Source organism: Hyperoodon ampullatus (genome assembly GCF_949752795.1).
Source record: "Hyperoodon ampullatus genome assembly, chromosome: 18".
NCBI lineage: Eukaryota > Metazoa > Chordata > Mammalia > Artiodactyla > Ziphiidae > Hyperoodon > Hyperoodon ampullatus.
Genome location: NC_136931.1, coordinates 47,288,381 through 47,307,466, shown reverse-complemented (window position 1 = coordinate 47,307,466; position 19,086 = coordinate 47,288,381). Strand labels below are relative to the sequence as shown.

General features: G+C 56.9%; 2 protein-coding genes across 5 annotated transcripts; both read right to left on the bottom strand.

Moving 5' to 3' along the window:
* Window positions 1–416: 416 nt before the first annotated feature.
* On the bottom strand, window positions 417–9,663 carry APLP1 (amyloid beta precursor like protein 1; the record flags this gene model as incomplete). 4 transcript variants are annotated; one of them, XM_079723520.1, is made up of 17 exons in its annotated part: window positions 417–868; window positions 985–1,128; window positions 1,261–1,323; window positions 1,567–1,637; window positions 1,799–1,852; window positions 2,086–2,193; window positions 3,227–3,326; window positions 4,256–4,384; window positions 4,463–4,621; window positions 5,506–5,580; window positions 5,956–6,086; window positions 6,548–6,732; window positions 6,843–6,976; window positions 7,207–7,319; window positions 7,530–7,662; window positions 8,487–8,630; window positions 9,535–9,663. In XM_079723520.1, the coding sequence occupies 17 exons, from the start codon at window positions 9,661–9,663 to the stop codon at window positions 770–772; spliced, it is 1,971 nt and encodes a 656-aa protein (XP_079579646.1). In that variant the 3' UTR covers window positions 417–769. The 4 variants fall into 4 exon arrangements, with proteins under 4 accessions (XP_079579646.1, XP_079579648.1, XP_079579649.1 ...); XM_079723522.1 differs by having other exon boundaries at window positions 1,799–1,825; XM_079723523.1 differs by having other exon boundaries at window positions 1,799–1,822.
* A 1,759-nt stretch (window positions 9,664–11,422) lies between these two features.
* Window positions 11,423–18,856, bottom strand: KIRREL2 (kirre like nephrin family adhesion molecule 2; the record flags this gene model as incomplete). The annotated part of the gene is made up of 15 exons (XM_079723361.1): window positions 11,423–11,758; window positions 13,287–13,352; window positions 13,702–13,802; window positions 14,119–14,223; window positions 14,687–14,906; window positions 15,069–15,169; window positions 15,484–15,616; window positions 15,708–15,835; window positions 16,164–16,312; window positions 16,429–16,534; window positions 16,807–16,957; window positions 17,335–17,495; window positions 17,656–17,805; window positions 18,427–18,576; window positions 18,805–18,856. The coding sequence occupies 15 exons, from the start codon at window positions 18,854–18,856 to the stop codon at window positions 11,423–11,425; spliced, it is 2,109 nt and encodes a 702-aa protein (XP_079579487.1).
* Between the last annotated feature and the right edge of the window lie 230 nt (window positions 18,857–19,086).

The window sequence follows — 19,086 nt, the reverse complement described above, 5'->3', positions numbered from 1 at the left end:
TTTCCACACTCCAAGGGGATTCTAATCACTTCCCCCAGAAGGGCTTAACACTCAAGGATGACGAGCGGTTCAAGATTCCCTGTCCCTGATCGAGTTCACAGGTTGGGGGTGGATGTTGTATGCGATTGTGTATGAGGGTGAGTGGGAGGCAGGGGAAACTTGCTGGAGCCCAGCCTCCTTGGAGTCCACCCTGGAACCCAGCTGATACAGGCTTAGAAGTGGCTGCCCAGTCAGTACCACGGAAAGCTCCTGGGTGGGAGCCTAGCCTAGATCTCTGGACCCCGCCCCTTCCCAGGGCCCCGCCCAGACTTAAAGATCTCTCCAGCAGTTTAAAGAGGTGAAGGAGGTCTGGGCGGGCTTGCACACCAATGTCCAGAGCTGATTATACCCTGATTCCCCCACAGAGACAGAGGATGGCCTGGTGGGGAAGAGGACTTTATTGGGATATTAGTGGGGGACACGTGGGAGGGTGAATTCCAGGGAACAACAGACAGTGGGACCAACTGGTGGTCACCTTAAGGAACAATACATTAATGTACAAAATAAATTAAAGTGAGGAGGTCCCAAGCGGGGAGGCAGCTGGGAATACCTGGGGATTTCTTAGGGATGAAATTTGGAATTGGACAGGGGAAATAAGACTTTCCAGCCCCCTCACAAAGGGTGTGAAATGAACTTTTTCAAGACCCCTCCCCCAGGCTGGGAGTTGGGGTTCTGGGGCTCCAGGAAGAGGGAAGGTCTGGGCTCAACCAAAGGGGTGAAGGGGGCTGGTTCAGGGTCGTTCCTCCAGGAAGCGGTAGGTGGGGTTCTCATAGCCGTGACGCTGCAGTTCACGCAGCTGCTGCTCCTCCAGGGTCAGCATGGGGTCCACCTGCAATAGGGGCAGGGCAGGCGGAGTGGGCCACAGGGACCTGACCGCAGACCTCACAGCCCCTCTAGCCCCAGGCTCTGGAAGTTCTCCCCGTTCCAGGTCTCTTTGCCTCTCACCTCCACCACGCCATGGCTGATAGCCCCGTAGGGTTTCTTCCTGCGCAACAGCAGCATGGAGAGGATGACCAGGGAGCCGCCGCCCGCTCCCATGATCAGCAGACCAGACACAGCCTCTCGGGACATGCCTGTTCCAGCTGGTGCCTGCAGGGAGAGGCGATGGGGCCGGGGTCATCTTGGAGGCTCACCAGGGCCCTGTGTGGCTTTGGGAGTCACAGCCTAGCCCACTGACCTCTGACCTCTTCCCCTAAGTCACCAGAATATTCCTCCTCTTACCAGCTCATCTCTCTGAATCTCCGATGAGTGGAAGGGAAAACCCCTTGGAACAGACGCATTCACCTGGGGGAGCAGGAGGTGTCAGGGACCCAGAAGTCTGGGCCCCTGCCTCCCCCCCTTCCCTGGGCCCCAAGAAGGCATCCCCCAGCCCTCTCCTTCCCTAGGACCCTGAAGTCCATGTCCTCAGTCCCTTCTTTCCTCTGAGGCCAAGGAACCCAAACCCCTAGCACCCTCCTCCTTCAGACCTAGGAGTCCAGGCCCCCTGGCCCATCCTCCCTCCGGTGCCCGCGGGTCCGACTAACTTACCTTTCGTTCATACTGCTCCAGGGGGGACATCTTCTCTTTCCCAGAGGATGCAGCATCTTGTTCTGTGGACCCTACCCCCCAAATCCTATCTCATTCCTGCGAGTCCAGAATGGTGCTACCCCCGCCTGAAGAGGGGGTCAGAAGGGGCACCAGACACCATCCCAGGAGGCCTTTCTGGGCTCAAGGACTCAGAGGGATTTGGTGGCTGGGGGCTACTCTGTGAGATACTCACCTTTTGGAAGGGCCATGGGGGTGTCTGCTGGCAGCCAGAGGAGGCAAGGCAGGTGGAACAGTGAAGAGAAGAGAGCATCACCAAAGATAGTGCGGGGAAGCCCCCTCCCAGGGGCCGAGGAAGGAGGATCGAGGATCCTACAGAGGCCTCTACAACCTCAGACATTCCTTCCCACCCTCTTCCACTCACTGTGGTGGCTAAGACACCCCCAGACTTTAGGGGATTAGAACTGAGGTTGGGGACCTGTACCCCAAAGTCTGGGATTATGTATATTTGGGTTAACTCACCATCCTTGGAATCCAGGGGCTGCAGCCCACCCTTGTCTTCATTGCTGCCCCCCGGGGCAGGGGCTTCCAGTTCACTGGGGCCCAGGTGTTCAGAGTGGAGAAGCTCCTCTGAGGGGAACATGCAGAAAGGTGGTGACGTTGTGAGCATAGGGATCCACAAAACAAAAAAATGGGCGAATGCATGGCACCCTAACAATAGAGTGATCGGTGGGGGGGGCATACGTGTGACCTGGGGAAGTGGAGCTGAGTGTTGGAGGATGGAGGTTGAAGTTCAAGAGAACAGCCTCCTTAAAGAGCAGGAGAATTAGGGTTTGGCATGGGACATCCAGGAGGAAGTCACAGTAGATCTGGGGGTTACACTTTCTGGTATTCATGCTCTTGTGAAGGCCCTGCAGCTTGAATCTGGACTGGGTTTGTGACTTGCTTTAACCAATAGAAGGTGGGCCCAAGTCTTAAGAAGACCTGGCAGTTTCCACGTGCACAGTATGGGGAGCCTGAACCACCATGTCCAGCTCCCCTGTTGGAGAGACCACATGGAGGGGCTCCATGGAGAAGAGAGGCCCTGAGCCTACACAGAGAGGGAGAGAGGCTCATTTGTGCCAGAGTCCCAGCCCTTAGCTGACCTGCTAGCCAAATGTAGTGACACGCTGGACTACTGACAAGACCGGCAGAAGAAGCACCCAGCAGAACCCAGAGCAGACGGCAGAATCATGAGCAATGAAAATGGTTGATTTAATACAGCTATAATACCGGGTACATGCTGTCCTATGACCAGAAGATGAAGATTTCCTATCCTCAGTGTGCATTTGAATTACTCAAAGAAGTTGTTAAATGCAAATTTTCCATCCATGTCTCAGAAGATTCTGATTCAACAGGTGTGGAGTGAGGTCCCTAAGCTTGCATTTTTAACAAACTTTTCAAGTGATGCTAATTGAAGGACTGTGGACCATTTTTAAAGAAAGACTGGAATAAACCTTGGTTTCCCAAACTCAAAAAAAAAAAAAAAAAAAAAAAGAAAGAAAGAAAGAAAAGAAAAGAAAGTGGTTGATTTAAGCTACTAAGTTTTGGAGTTTGTTACACAGGAATAGATAGCTGAAATGGCAGGGGAGTCAAAGGCTGGGGGTCAGGATTGGGCACTCACGGATCTGGGGCCACAGCTCCTGAGCCAGGCGGGGGTTCTGGTCAAGCAGCCCCAGGCTCTGATTCATCCTTTCCTCGATTACTTGAAGGTGAGTCTGCACCTGTGGGGGAGTGAGTATGAGGGATGAACTGAGCAGTGCAGGCTAGAGATGGGGAAGCGGAGGCAGGGTGAAGGAGGAAGGTCAAGAGGTTCCAAGCAAAATTAGCACATACAATGGACAGGAAGTAGGGTACAAGGGCCAGGAACTTGGCCATGGGAGGAAGGAAACTGGAGAAGGAGAAGTGGAATACAATGAAAAAGGAAAAGATGTACAGAAGACAGGCTGTGAGAGTCTTGGGAAAGAAAGTAAGGAAGAAGGAAAAGGAGCAGTTGCTAGGAAAGGTGGGGCACAGGAGACAAGGTAAGTATAGGGCACAAGGAATATGGTGTAGAAGATGGTAAGTGGGTAGGAGGGGCAGAGAGCAGGGTCTGAGGAATAGGAAGTGAGGCTTGAGGAGGTTCTGAAGAAGGAAGTAGAATTGGAGGGTCATATAGAAATGATGTGGTTCAAGGGCAAGACTTGGAGTTCAAGAGCATAGAATGGAGTATTCTTGGACAGGAAGAGGACATCCAAGAAACAGGAATTAGGATCTGAGGGCACAGAGCAAGGGTGCCAGGGAGAACAAGTGGGGTTAGGGAAAAAGGAGAGTTGAGGGACAGGAACAGGGTTCAAGGCACAGGAGGGGGATTCTAGGAAAGGAAGTAAGAATCCAAGGGACAAGAAGTGGGGTCAAGGGACAGAGAGTGGGAATTCAAGAAAGGGGTCAAAGGCACAGGGGTCGGGGAGGCAGCATTCCAGGGTCAGGAAGTGAGGATCTGAGGGACTGGAATGGGTCCCAAGCACAGAAGGGGGAGGTTCCAGGGATAGGAAGGAGGTCCAAGGGATGGAAAGAGGGTATGAGGGGCAAGAGAAGAGTTTGGGGGATGGGGTCCAAGAGGCCGGGGGCTGAGGGCTAGCTGAGAATTTGGGAGCTGGAAGAACCTGAGCACCTGGAGGCGCGTCTGCTGGGCCTTCTCGGGGTCCACGGCGGCCACGTGCTGGTAGTGCCTCAGCGTGTGCCTCTGTTCCTTCCGCTCTGCTCGCAGGTAGCGCCGCAGGGCCAGCAGGACGCGCTCTGGCTGTGGAAGCGATGAAGGCTGCCCAGGCCTGCCCCGGCCCTTTCCACCCCCTGCCCTCTGCCCCCACGGCTCCCGCACCTGAGGCGGATCCCCCTGCAGTGCCGCCAGGAAACCTTCCAAGGCAGCCCGGCGCTGGTCGTTGATAAGGGCAGTGACTCGGGTGGCATGGGTCTCCACCAGGCGCTGTCGCTCACCAGACACCTGCTCCTCCAGGGTCTGCAGAATGGACTGGAAGTGCTGGCGAGGGGGTGGGCACAGGGCCAGGAGAGGCGTAGTGGGGTGAAACCCGGGTCAAAGGCAGTCTGGAAAGGTAGGGCTATAGGGTCAAGTGGCGGGGGAGAGGGAGGCGTGCAGTGGATCCAGGCCTGGGCAGAGTCAACCTGGGGTGGGACTAGATGACAGGAGACTGACTGGTGGAGCTGGGGCTGCAGGGCCAGGTAGAGTGGGGGCAGGGCTAGGCCTGCTGGGAGCCCCGCTGAAGGTGTTCACTACATGGGCAGGAACAATCTAGGAACAGAGCTGGCCTGTGTTGAGATGAAAGGAGCCAAGTATTGTAGGAAAGGTAGGGCTCAGGCCTGGGCAGGACCCGCTGGAGACAGGCTGTAACTAAATAAGACTGAGCTGGGTAGGAGCAAGAGTCAAGTAATAGGGCTCAGCCGAGTGGGGTCTACACAGGGTAGGGCTGTACTAAGGTGAGGCTGAGAGAGGTGGGTCAGAGAGTCATGAGGCCGGGACTACTGAGGAGGGACCGAGTAAAAGGGAGATTACAGGGGCAGGATCAGAGTCAGGGAGCAGGGCCGAGCATCAGAGAGAGGCCGAGAAGGACCGGGCTGTGTCTGCAGAGGCCCAGCTTGGGAGAGGCCTCCAGAGCCAGCCCTCAGAGGCTAGGATCAAGTTAAGACAGGGCAAAACATGGCCAGTGGGAAGAGGAGGGAAGCAAAGTCAGGTTGGATGTAGGCCAAGAGGGGCTGAGCCGAGGGTAAGGGTGGGGCCTGGAGAGGCCCATGCAAGTAGGAAGGGGTGAAACTGGATGAGGCCAGACAAAGCCTTAGCCAGGCTGAGACCCAGTGTGCCCCAGGTAGTGGACAGGCCTGAGTAGGACACCCTGGAGGTTGTCCTACCTCATTCAGGGCCTGTCTGTCGGCTTTAGGCAGGTTCTTGGACTGGTTGTCCGCCATGGCCCATTCACGCATCACCTGGGGACAAGGGGAGCTTCAGGATCCTAGAATCCACCCTGCTCTACCCACTGAATCTCCCCTGTCCCCATCCTTCTTCAGAGTCTCCAGATCCCTTAAGTCCCCCTGCCTCTTGGATTCCCAAGAGAGAGGATTCAGAAGGAATTTAAAGTGGAAGAGTACCATGCATCAGAGTTTCCACAGAATCTGGTGGCATCTCAGTGGGATCCTAGGTGGGTCAGAGATCCCTGGTCATCTTAGGGGTGGTGTTGAGGACTGGGGGTTAATGGGGACTTGGGGACTCTTTAGAGGTAGTCTCAATGTGTCCCTGAGGAATTTCCTGATATTTAGGGAGCTCTGTGTTATGGGGGGTCCTGAGGCCCCCAGCACCATCACCTCGTTAATCTGACGCATCCTGCGCTCCTCCAGATCCATCTTGGCCCGCAGGAACCCCTCATGCTCGCTGATTTCTCCAGGCATGCCAAAGTACACGTCCACACCATCCGTGGGCCTCGGGGTGGGAGTCACTGCAAGGCCAGGAACCAGGGAGTCAGCCAGAAGCCCAGCCCCAGGTCTCCTTCCCTTCCCAGAGAACTGCATTTCCTAGAGCGCGCTGGAGACCCTCATGTGTGCACTTCAGCCATAGCTGCTGCCTGGCATCATGTGAAATGTGGTTCTGAACTGGGTCTGTTCCTGTAAAGCTTAGGAATCCATTACACTATCCTCCAAGCTTTCCCCCCAGTAATCCTTCAGACCTACCAAATGACTCCTCCACTTCCAGGTACCCCCAAACCACCCTCCCCCTTTGCATTCCTCACAGGCTGCCCCTTCCACCTCTACTTTATTCAAAGCCATTCCCATCCCTCCCATTTCCCCCAACAGGGCTTCTCCCCCACAGGTCCCTCCCAAAGAGGCCCCTATACCAAGGCTCCCTTAAATCATCCTCCCCCCAGGGTGGAGGGGACTGGGGGTTCAGAGCCCGCCTCACCTTTGCTGACCCCTGCAGGGGGATGGGAGCTTGAGGGTGGGGCTCTTTCCTCCTCTTCTTCCTCCTCAGCCCGTGGGGGCTCCACAAAGTAATCGTCTACTGGCTGTAGGAAGGATTCCTCCTCTTCCTCATCCTCACCCCCCTCAACTCTGCCCCCGGGAGGCCACGACCGAGTGGAAGGATCACTGAGGGAGTAGAAGACCCCAGGCAATAAGAACCTGGGCCCAGGCCCCCAGGCTTCCATCTCCTGCCTCAGGAGCCTTGGGTTGGGCATGGAGGCTTCCCTCCCACTCACCCAACTGCTGTCCCAGACGGGTTGGGGGTCACTGGAGGGGGGCAGCACACATACTCCACACCTCGGAACCGATCCGCGCCACAGGGCAAAAGCATGCCCGAGCCATGCAGGATGAGGCCCTGGGAGCTGCAGGCCTGCGGGAAGAGTGGGCCCAGATGCCAGGACTGTGGGGTAACAGAAGGTAGGGGGGAGCCCAGATGCCTGGGTCTTGGGGGCTGATGGGGCTGGGAGCCTGGATTTCTGGTTCTGTCCCATTGGGAAGAGAGGGCTGAGGCCCAGACTCTTGGGTTCTGGAGGAGGAGGGTGTCGGAGGACTGGATCCCTGGGTTCTGGGGGGGTGAGGACGAGTGGGCTGGGTCCTGACCTCCTGTGCCTCCTGACGCCTCCGGGTTGAACTCTCGCACTGGTCCATGCGCTCCTGGTGCAGGAACCGGCAGCCTTCAGGCACCAGCAGGGCCTCGCTCACAAATTCACCCTCTGGCAAATGGGGGTCATCGATGTGAGACACTGCCACAGCCACTAGCCCTACCTTCCTCAGAATCCAGATCTCTTATCCTCATAGGCTTTTCGGTCCCACTCTGGACCCAGGCATCCATCTCCCTAATGTGAGCCTGAAACCAGGGCCAGAATCTCACCCCTCGGAGACGCCCCCCTCCTTCCGTTCCCCTCCCCCAGCCTGTGACTCACCCAGGCAGCGGAAAGGCACAACCTGGTGGTGGGGGTGGGCACAGCGGCCACCTCGGGCATCCCCGCACCATTGCTCCATGGGGATGGCCTGTGTCGCCTGTTCCACACGCACAATCTGCAGCTCCGGGTACATCTGGGGGCACCGGGTGGGGGTGATCAACCCACGGCCCCGCCTGCGCTTCTGCACTGGCCATGTCCCTTTTCAAGTCTCTAGTATTCATAAGGACCTCTCCTCCCTAGGCCCTGCTTCTCTGTAGAACAGGTATTAGATATCTAAGCCCCTCAAGCCCGTTGGCCACGCCCCCTAGTACCTCTCCCTTAAGCCACGCCATCCTTAGGCTCCGCCCCTTTGCCTGTCCAGTTTCTTTACGAAGGTCCCTCCATTGCCCAAAAACTCAATCCCTCTAAGCCCACCTCTCTTGTAGTCGCCTCGGCCCCTTCCCCCTATCAGGTTTATCTCCCCATAGATTCCTCCCTTCGTTAAGCCTCGGCTCTCTCTCTGGCCTCTCGGTAAGTATCCCTTCTCTTTGTGTTAGACCTGCTTTCATAGCCACGCCTCCTAGCTTTCCACTCTCCCACTGGGTTCCACCCCGTTCCCAGTCACGCCGGTCCAAAGGTCTTTTTGTCTTAGCCCCGCGTCTCCTTTGGTCACGCCCACCTACACCTGCTCTTTAAGGAGTCCCCCACATTATTGCTAAACTCCGTCTCTTCATTGGACACTTTCCTCAGCGGGCCGTCTTTGCACGGTTCTTCCCCTTCCTTGACCTAGTTTCTCAGAAACAGGTCCTGTCCTAACTTCGCCTCTTTGGTGGCCACGTCCCCTAGTTTCCCATGCCTTCTTGGATCCCTCATCTCCCTGGACCTTGCCTTTGCACGACTAGCTTCTCACGCGCGACCCGGCCCCAAGTTGGATCCCCTTTCTTGCTGGCCACGCCCCTCCCAGTAGGTCCCGCCTACCTGTCTGCAGTACTCCAGCACGCGTTGCGGGTCCCGGAGACAGCGTCGTGAGAGCTGTGGGTCTGGTTCCCAGCGGCCGGTACGCAGGTCCCGGTGAAGGGTTGGGCGCCCGCATAGTCCAGCCACCTGAGCAGACCCTGGGGCCTGGGGGTGGGGACGGAGGGGTCAGCGAGGGCACGGGGGACGCGGGCATGTGAGTCCCCTGGTCCTTTGCTCCCTAGGACCCATATATTCACACCCCCAGCACCAGCCCCCTCCACCAAGCACCGCGCACCGCCTCCATAGAGGTTTGGTTCCCCGGGAAACAGCTCCCACAGGGCGGGGGCGCCCCAGCTCTGCCGTTGCTATGGCGACCCGGGTCCCCCGGGATTCTCGCGGCCTTGTTGCCGCGGAGACAGGCTCCTCCCTCACCCCAGCTCAGCCGCACTAGAGCTGAAAGGGTTAAACGTGAACGGCGGGGGAGGAGGTCAGAACCCAGGCGTTCTGGCCCCTCCTCCCTCCATCCCTAGCTCATGCTCAAATTCTCGGGTGCAAAGACCACAAGGCCTGGCTTCAGGGCCCTGCAGGCCTGGACACCAAGTCCTTGAGGGATGGAGAGCTACATCCTGGGTTGGGGGGCGGTGGCTGGAGGCCTAGACTTCTGGGTCCTAGGAGCTTTGCGGGAGGCCTCATATGGGTCCAGGGGATGCAGGGGGCCCAGATTCTTGGCTGTAGGTGCCTTGCTGCCTGGTGGGTCCTGTTCAGGTGGGAGGGGTCTGGGGCTGAGTCACCTAGGTCGAGAGGGTCTGAGGGGGCTGGACTTCTGGGACCAGGGGCTCTGGAAAAGCCAGTTCCTACGCTGAGGGCTGGAGGGGACTGGGACGAGGATGATGAAGGAGATGGGGCCTGGACTTACGGTTTTCTGAATGCCTAGTGCAGTTAGCGGCGCCGGGGGGCCCCGCCACCTAGCTGGAAAGACTGCGCTTTCTGCTCTGGACCTGTCCGCATCGGGGTCCAGAGGCCCGGTCCCGCCCCTTCCCCCATCCCCTTGGACCCGGCCGGGCCTCACCTCGGCAGCGCTGGGACTCCCACCGGCCAGGCTCCCGACGGCGAGCTGCGCGCGCAGAAGCAGCAGCAATAGTGGCAGCAACAGCGGCAGCGGGCCCAGACCGCGAGCGGCGGGGATGGCGGGTCCCATGTCCCGGCCCTCGCGCCCTCACGTCCCCAGCACTTCCGCCCGGCCCGGCCCGGCCCGGCCCCAGCGGTGACAGGAGCTCCCAGCGCCACGGCCGCCGCCGCCTCCTCCTCCCGCCGCCCCCGGGCTGCGCCGGCGCCGCCAGCCCCGCCCCGCGCTGGCCCCGCCTTCCTGGCCAGGACAATAGCGTGGCAGCTCTGCGCACAGTGGAGAAGCTTGGAAACCCCGGTTGGGAGCCTGCGCCAGGCCCCCGCCGCCTTGAGATTCTAGGCGTCCCATCCCATGCACGGGCCTAGCCAGGAGTCTGGGTCACGGGCTTCCTGATTGTGGATTTTGGGTTCTCCCTCAAGACTCTCACCACCAGTGTTCCCCTCCCTCGGATCCAGATAGTCACAAATCACCTCCCTTCTCCTCTAGGGATGCAAGCATTGGAGAGCGGACCCCACCCCCAAATCCTCTCTTGAGGTCCCATTATACAGGCCTCCAAAGTTTCCCCAATCAAGAACATAGCACTTGAGACCCAGTCCCCTTCCCCCTCAGATCCAGGAGTCTGGGTCCCAGGTACCTTCTCTCTCAAGACGAGAGACCAAGCCCTCAGCCCTTTCTCCCTAAGACCCACGAGTCCAGGCCTTCTGCTCTGCTTCCCAGGAACCCCAGTCATCTAGACCTTTAACTCCTAGATCAAGGATTCATGAACCAAAGTCCCCAGACCCTTTCTTTAAGGATGAGCTGAGTCAGGTAGCCAGCACCTCAAGATAAGAGTTGACCCCCATCCTTGGTGTAAGGATCAGGGCATTTCTATTTTCCCACCCCTAGCCTCTCCTTCGCCCCCTCCCCTTCAGGGCTCACTTCTTTGTCTCCTCAAAATGCAGTGTAGAATTGTCTTCCCCAAGCTGACCGGGGCAGTCCTGTCATGTGTGTGCCTCTGTGCATGTATGTTTGTGTAGATGTATCTTAAAAGAGCCTAGAGTGCTCAATGGGTAGCACAGGGCTGGGGGGTGGCTCACGGTTTTTTCTACAGCCACTTCATAGTCTAGGGTAAGAAGGGCCTTGGGGCAGCTTTGATGGACCCCTTCTTTGATAGACAGTGATAATGCCAGGAGAATCTCGAAGACATTCACTTCACAACTTTTTTTATTAAACATAAATATTCTCATTCTCAGATTCCAACACCACCCCTCACCCCCCCAACCCCACAACAGCTCTCACCCTATCCTTACTCCTTGGGTCCAGTTCTTCCAGGGCCTTTAAGGAAGGTAGAAAAAATCAAGATAGTGACCATCTTGGATTCCCAGGGAGTGAATGGCCATTTTGGCTGCAATTCCATGGGCGAAGCAAAGTGCCCCTTGGGGAGAGCCAGGACAGGTCCTCCATCTTAATCTGCCTTATGTTGGCTTTCTTCTCAATGCAGGTGGTCATCTTGAAATATCTTCTTTCAGTGTTTGGAAACAACTTCCTTCTCTGCCCCTAACTCCCATCACCCCCTGTCCCCCCATCCCTCTGCAAAGGGTCCATGTGCCACCTTGAATCTCTTTTACACAGGGGAAGAGGTAGGCGCAGTGGCCTTCTTGCTCCCACTTGGGGCATCCCCTTTGGCTGAGCTGACTGTATATCAATGACCCAGACAATTGTAACGATCTTTCCCTCCCCTCAATGTTCAATTTTGGAAGAGTAAGGTCGCCAACTTGTTCTGGTTCCTCAGAGATCAGGACAATCCATTATGGCAAGTTGAAGATCCCAGGACTCTTCAGTTGGAGAGATGTCACACATGAGTCTGGAGACGTGGGTGGCTGGGTGTGGGGAAGGCAGCATATGGGAAGGGGGGAGTGCTGGGGGCCAGATCTGGGGGTCCAAAGGATGTAGGTTTGATGTAGCTGGTAAAAGCTCGAGGATGGGGTGTGGTGAGATAACCTGCCTGGGCTCTATATAATCTGCAGGGGGGAACAATGCCCAGATGTGTTTTGAAATCATAGAAAGTAGGGGTCCCTGGAGGTCCAAGAGGGGAGGAGGGTGGTAGGAAGAGACCTCCTCCAGGGGCTTCTCCAAGGCTCAGGCTCACACTGACTCCTTGGACCTTGTAGTAACCATTGGTTGGGTCCTGAGGGGACAAAATGGGACTTGGTAAGGTATGTAAGGGTACAGCGGGGTGAGGGTCACTGATGGAGAGACACACTGAGATAGAGCCAGACCTAGGGGGAGAGGAAAAGATAGAAACAGGAGCAGTCAGAGACCCAGAGACATATAGACTGGTAGAAGAACAAAGTGACACAGAAAAACACAGTGACAAGAGATGAAGGGATGAAGGAGATGGGCAGAGAAAGACAGAGACAGAAGGATATAGGCCTGCTGAGGGTGGCGGTGGGGAAGGAGACGCAGAGGGAACAAGAGAGAGAAATGGAGATCAAGACATTCATTCATTCATTTGCTCAACAGCCCTGAGGTTTTGATTCTGAGTCGTGCCCCGTGCTGCATGCCTAGACATCTCTCATTAGGATAGACCTAGCCCTGTCCTCATGGAGATCCAGGCCAAAAGAGAAATGATGAATCACTAGATAGAGCCAGGAAGGTCAGGGTTGTGATGGAGGAAGTTCAGGGAGTGACTGGGACAGCGATGGGGGAATCTTCAGACTGTGATGGAGAAGCCTAGCTCACAGTGGTCATGGCTATGACAGGTGAAACACAGACAGAAGGATCAGGGCTACGAGGAGGGAAGCATGAGCTTTCTGGAACCAGAAATGTTTGAGTTGAGACCAGAGGAATGATGGAGAGAATTAGGTAGGTATGTGAAGAAAGGTAGGAGTGTTTAGGGCCAAGAGAATAGCATGTGGTAGGTATAGAGAAGAGAGAGAAAGGCTCTGGATTGGGGACTGGGGTCAGTGGGGCCTAAAAGAGATGGGACCCTAAAGGATGTACAAGTTTGGGGAAATGTGAGGCCAGTGTGGAACCTGGTAGGTAGAAGGGGCCTGGGTGAAGCAACCAGGGAGAGGCATCTAGGAGGCCTGAACCATGACTGTGATGGGGAAAGCACAAGCAGACTGAACCTTGATCTGGGGCTCAAGATGGAGGCCAAGGCTGGGGCAGATATGTGGGCATAGTTAGCAGATAAACAAACTGAGACTGGAGGTGGGTGAGACAGCCCAGGAGGCAGCAAGAAGTGGGTGGAGGGGGTTAGGTGCATCTCTGGGGGCAACAGAATGAAAAAGGAGGGAACAGAAGTGGAGAGAGGGACTTCTTTGGTGGCACAGTGGTTAAGAATCCACCTGCCAATGCAGCGGACACGGGTTCGAGCCCTGGTCTGGGAAGATCCCACATACCACGGAGCAACTAAGCCCATGTGCCACAACTACTGAGCCTGTGCTCTAGAGCCACAACTACTGAGCCCGCATGCCACAACTACTGAAGCCAGCACACCTAGAGGCCATGCTCTGCAGCAAGAGAAGTCACTGCAATGAGAAGCCCACACACCGCGAGGAAGAGTAGCCCCTACTCGCCACAACTAGAGGAAGCCCGCGCGCAACAACGAAGACCCAACACAGCCAAAAATAAAAAAATAAAAAATAAAAAGAAAGAAGTGGAGAGAGAGTTGGAGATACAGTGAAGGGAGCCCCTCTTTTCCCAACACTCACCTTGGTCTCCAGAGCTCCCTCCTCATCCAGAGCCAGGTTACTGTGGTCTGTGTGCACGATGGGGCCCTGGGGTAGGGTGCTTAGTGAAAAGGAGTGTAGAGGAGCCTCTGGCCCCAGTGCCAGACCCCAGAGACCCTCAGTTGAACATCTGAGGCCAGGCAGGAGGGACCAAGGACACCTGAGAACTAGGGTCTGGACTCAGGACAACAAGGAGCCTTAGGGACATATTGGGTCTAGGGAATAATTGGGTCAGGGGTGTATTTGGATTTGGGGGATATTTGGATCTGGGGATCACTGTTGGGACTATGGCTCTTTTTGAATTTGGGGTGCCCAGTTGCGACTGGGATCACAACTGGGACTGGGTTACTATTTGGGTCTTGAGGTACCATCAGGTCTGGGGACCCTGGCGTCCTACCTGGTCCTTGCTGCTGCCTGTCTCCTCCTCGGGACCCCTCAAACTGGAGCCGTTGCTGCTCCCTGGGATTTGCACCAGATTCTTTTGCTTGGAGAAAGAGGCTGAGGCCAGGGACATTGGGGGTGGGGGCAGAGGTAAATGATGGGGCTGGGTCACGGTCTGTGGAGACCAGCGAGCAGGAAGAGAGAGGACTGGGGCAAATCAGGTCGGGAGACTGGGAGAGAACCCTGGCCTAGGAGAGTAAGGGGTGTGTGACCCTGAGGAGATGGAGTTAGAGCTTGAGCAGGGAATCAGGTCCTGAATGTAAGCCAAGGCCAGTGAGGGTTTAGAGAGGCGGGACTGGGACCAGGTCCCAAGGCCAGGCCAGTCAGTGGGCAGGGCCTGTGTATGGGCCTGCGGTGGGGCTCAGGTACTGACCCTTGCCGTGGCGCCAGCAGCAGAGGGCAACCCCAGTGATGACCATAAGGAGAGTCATGGCCACAGCGGCCACTCCAGCCACAATCCGCACAGCGGGCAGCAAGTCTGTGGGAAGAAGAGGGGGTTCCTGAGGATGCTGAGCAGGAACTGGGGAACAGGGCTTGGGGCTCTTGTAGGGAATCTCTGGGTTCAAAGGTCACCAAGTTTGGGGATTCCAAGTTTTGCAGTCCCCTAGCTTGGGGTCCCTGGGTTTAAGGACTCATGAACTTGAGGTTTCACAAGTTTAAACTCCCTGGCTTCAGGGAGTCTTAGACTTTGAGGGTATTTTTACTTTGCCTGTATTTGGAGGTTGCCTTCTTTGGAGCCCCTAAGTGTGAGGGGTCTCTCAGTTTAGGATTCCATATTTGAGGGAAATTATTGTTTGGGGATCTCAGGATTCAACAGACTCATAGTTTTGAGGCTCCCAAGGTTTGGGGATCTCTGCACTTGAGGGTCCTCTGTTTGGGGGTTGTGGCATTTTGGGGGCTTGAAATATTCAGATTTGGGGTCTTCGGGCCCAGGGTCTCACCTCTACGTCCCAGGCTGACCTGGGTGCCTCCTTCGCCCAACCGGTTCCGGGCAGTGCAGTTGAAGCCCCGGCTAAAGTCGGACTCCTGGGTCCCCGAAATGTGCAGCACAGAGATCAGGCCTGGACCCTGTCCCCCGCGGCCCTCTGGGGCTGGGAATGTCTCCACCAGGAACCGACCCCTCGACCCCGCCGTCAGGAAGCCCTCATCCCAAGACCAGACCTGGGGGCACAAAAGAGGAAGGTCACTGAGGAGACGAAGGAGGGCGGGAAGAGGAGGTCAAGGGGTCGGGAAAGTCACAGATAATCACAGCAGTTTTGGGAGTCCGGCTAGGCGGTCTGGGATCACCGCTGGAAGGGTCATGGGAGTGGGGACTTTCCTTACCACGGCTTCTGGGGCGGGGGAGGCTAAGACTAGACACTGGAGGCGGGCGGGGCCCCTCAGGAAGGCGGGCGCAGAGTGCAGGGCGGTCACCACTGGGGGAGCTGCTTTGGAGATTGTAGACCAATCAGAGGAGAGGTCCCGCCCCCCCCCCCCCCCCCCCCCGGCCTGTTCTCAAGCAGGCGATGCCAGGCCTGGGCACTCCCAACTAATCCCAACCAACTAGGCCAATGCCTCTCAACAAACTTCGAACCCCTCTGAGGCTTGCCTTCCCTAGGTCCCGCTTCAATCCAAGGGCCCCAGCCGTCAGTTAAGCTCCCCTTCTCAAGGCCACGCCCACTCCCATTAGCCCTCGCCCCCTCTGCCCACTTCTTATCCCAGGACATGCCAGGTCCACTAGGAAGCACCGCTTTCTCACCGTTCACAGTCAACCTAGCTTCCGCAGCGCCTCCCCGCAGGCCCGAGAGCCCCGGCCCAGCTCTGCAAACGTAGTCGCCTGCATCCTCCAGCCCCACCGCGAGAAGACGTAGCGTGGGCCCGGAGGCCAGCACCTGGGATAGGGAAGGGGCGTCAGGGACACGACCATGGGAGAAAGCCCCATCTACTGCCAGCCATGGCTACAAGCCCCAGGTCTGGCCTCACCTGCGCGTCCCCGCGGCGGGTCCAGGTTACCCGTGGAAGCGGATTCCCGCGCCAGACACAGCTGAAGGAGGCGTCTTCCCCTACGTCCACGGATAAGGGTTTCGGCTTTGCCTGCAGAATCGGCCCAACTGGAGGAGACAGAGGAGGGGTCACGTGACCAGGGAGGGATGCAACTTTTGACTTGGGATCAGCCACTCAGAAACGACACTCCCAAGGGCCATTGGGTTTAAGCCCCCAGTTCACAACTCAGCTCGTACGTCCGGCTCACAAGCCCCGGCCCCGCTCTCGCCCCGCCCCTACTCCACTTTGGTACTGATCCAGCACAGCCAAATCCCGCCTAAATCCTACTTCGGCCCCACCACCTCCCGCAGTCAGTCAGAGCCGCGCCTCACCGTAGCCCCAGTCCCCTTTCTCTCGCCCCACTTTGGCCACACCCACGGCCCCGCCCCTGCTCACATCGCACGTCCAGCGCTGTGCTGCGGTTGGCGCTACCCACTGCGTTGCTGACCTCGCAGGACACCGGCGCAGTCAGGAATGAAGCGTCTGCCACTACCTCCAACATTGGCCCGCGGGCCCCAAGCACAGGGAAGCCCCCCTTTGCCCACCTGCAAAGGTGGTGGGCTGTGTTGTCCTTGCTCCCGAAGCACACCTACTCACGTCCTAGCCCCAGCCCTCCCCAAGCCTGTTCTCCCGGCTGGGGAGAAATGATCTGTGTCCTCACCTATAGCCAGTGACAGGAGGTTGGGCTGTGGCCTGGCATAGGAAAGTGACCTTCTCTCCCTCCTTCACTGTCTGTGGTTCTGCAGACAGAGTCACCACTGGGGGGTCTGTAGAGGTGAGTCAATGGTCAGCGGTGGGCAAGGACATGCAACACCTCCGTTGATGACCTAGTAGTCCAATTCTCAGGTCCTCCACCCCAGGAGTCTGAGTCCCCAGTCCTCTCTTCCCTTTCAGCTAGGAGTCTAGGCTTCCAGTACCCAATTCCCCCAGGGACCCGAGGTCCACAGCCCTCTCCTTTCTCATACCCTGAAGTCCAGGCCCCAGCTCCCTCTTTCCCCAAGGACCTTAGGCTCAAGGCCCAGTGTCCAACTGCACTCACACTGCAGGCTCAGTGTGATAGCTGTGTCCTTCCCCGCAGGCAGGGCCTGGCTCCGAGCCCGGCAAACCAAGATGGCTCCATCATCGTGGCTGGAAGGGGTCAAAGATAAGATGCTCTCCACTGACCCAGTGGTTCCTTCCTTCAACAGGGTCTGTAGGTTATGAATAATAATGATGATTTCATCTACCCTTAGGTAGTACTTACTTTATGTCAGGCGTTCTTCTAGGCATTTATAAATATTACTTTATTTAATCCTCACAACTATCCTAGAGGTGCATACTACTATTAACTCCATTGTACAGATAAGTAAACTGAGGGACGGAGAGGTTAAGATCAACTAATGAGTGGCTGAGCCAGGATTTGAACCTAGGTAGTCTAGCCCTAGAGCCCTTATACTTAAGTATGTACCAAGGATCCCAAGTCTTGAATCCCTGCCCTCCCATGCCTCCTCTGGATGAGCCTGTGGTCTGAGTGGACCCCCAAATTTCCCTGAATGAGCAAGGGCTGGCACAGAGACTTGGACCTGACCTGGCGGAAGGTGGCCCCATCTATCCGGACCCCATCTCGGAACCACAGCAGCTCAGGGGCGGGGCGGGCATCCCCACGGCTCCGACAGGTCACATTCGCAGGAACCCCAGCAACCAGAGACACAGAGGGGCCACCCAGCACCTGGGGGGGTTCTGGAGGGACTGTAGGGTGGATCTGGGGTCAGAGCTGGATCCTGGGCCCAGAGACCCTGATCTTCCCAGCTCTGACCGACCACTCCTCCATTCTCCCCAGACTCTCATATTCCCAGCTAGCACTGGCGGTCCCCCGGGCTCCCCAGGGACAAGTGGGCTGGGTCCTCACCCAGCACGTGCAGTTGGGCTCGTCGAGAGCGGAGGCCTGCTTGTGTAGCTTGACATTCGTAGGATGCTTGATCCTCTAGCTCTACGGGCCTAATGTGGAGGTCGTGCTGGCCGCTGGCTGCATTCCCTGATATCCAGTACCGGGACCACCCTGGAGTCAGGGAAAAGGCAGTCACACCATGGTTCTGAGTTCTTGGCCCCAGGCCTCCATCCCCAGACATCCCACACCAGAAAGACACTACCAAAAGTGGGTGCTGGGCCAGAGAGACATTAATCCTCTCCCAATCCAGAGTCGCTGCAAACTTGCGGTGCGGTGGGGTGTGTGTGTGTGTGTGTGTGTGTGTGACAAATTCAGGAAAAAAAAAAAAAGCAAGAAAACAATTGCCATAAAAGTCAGATTAGATACTACCTCCTGGGTGAGGAGGGAGTGGGCTATGACAGGGGAAGGGAATAAGGAGGGCTTCTGGGGAGCTGGCAATGGACCTGGGTAGTCGTTACATGGCTGTCTATTTTAGAATTATTGGCACATCTTCCATTTATGCTTTATGAGCCTTTCTGCACTTATGCAATATTTTACAATAAAAATTAAAACTCCCAAACCCTATGGGTCACCTCCAAAGAAGAAGCTGAAAATTCTGAACTCCCAAATGTTTCCTTGAGCTCATTCATTTCCCAGACTTGAAAACGTCAAAATAGAAACTTCAGTTATAGCCCAAGCCCAACACCCTCACCCTGGAGTCAGCCCCTCCCTGAATAGATAGAACAGCCTCACCTGGCAGGTCTCTTTCGCCCCCTAGAGCCAGCCCATCCTTAGTCCACTGAACCAGCCCCCAGTATCCGCCCAGGGCACAGGGCAGACGGGCCTCGTCCCCGAGCAGTACTACCAGGTCTTCTGGCTGTTGCAGGAAGTGGGGTGACAGGCCTAGGAGAATGGGGCGGAGAAGCAGAGCTTAGCACATTCAAGAGTTCCCTCACTCAGGAGGGAGTTCAGTCCCCAGTCCCCTCTGCCCTCAGATCCAGAAGCCCAGGGTCCCAGAGTTCTCCTCCTTCAGATCTACGAGTCTGAACCCTCAGCTGCACTTACCACAGTAAAGCGACAACTGGCAAACAACCCTCTCTTGTATTTAACTGCCCCTGCCCCTCGCGGTACCTGCACGCCCTCTGAGGCAGAAGAAGAGGACAAGGAGTGCGGGGACCAGCATCCTGAGTGTGTGTCCCCCAAGATCCAGCAGACTTGCTGTTGCACTGGCTTCCCTGCCAGCTCCTTCCTTGGCAGCACACCTCCCACCACTTTAGCCTGGAGTCCCCTTCGCTCCCAACTCTTCGCTCCAGGCTAGAAGCACCCCCTGTCTCCGCCGCAGGCTCCGCGACTCTGAAACGCAGGCCAGCTCCGCGCGCTTGGTCTCGGAGAGACCCTGGAGGGTCTGATCCT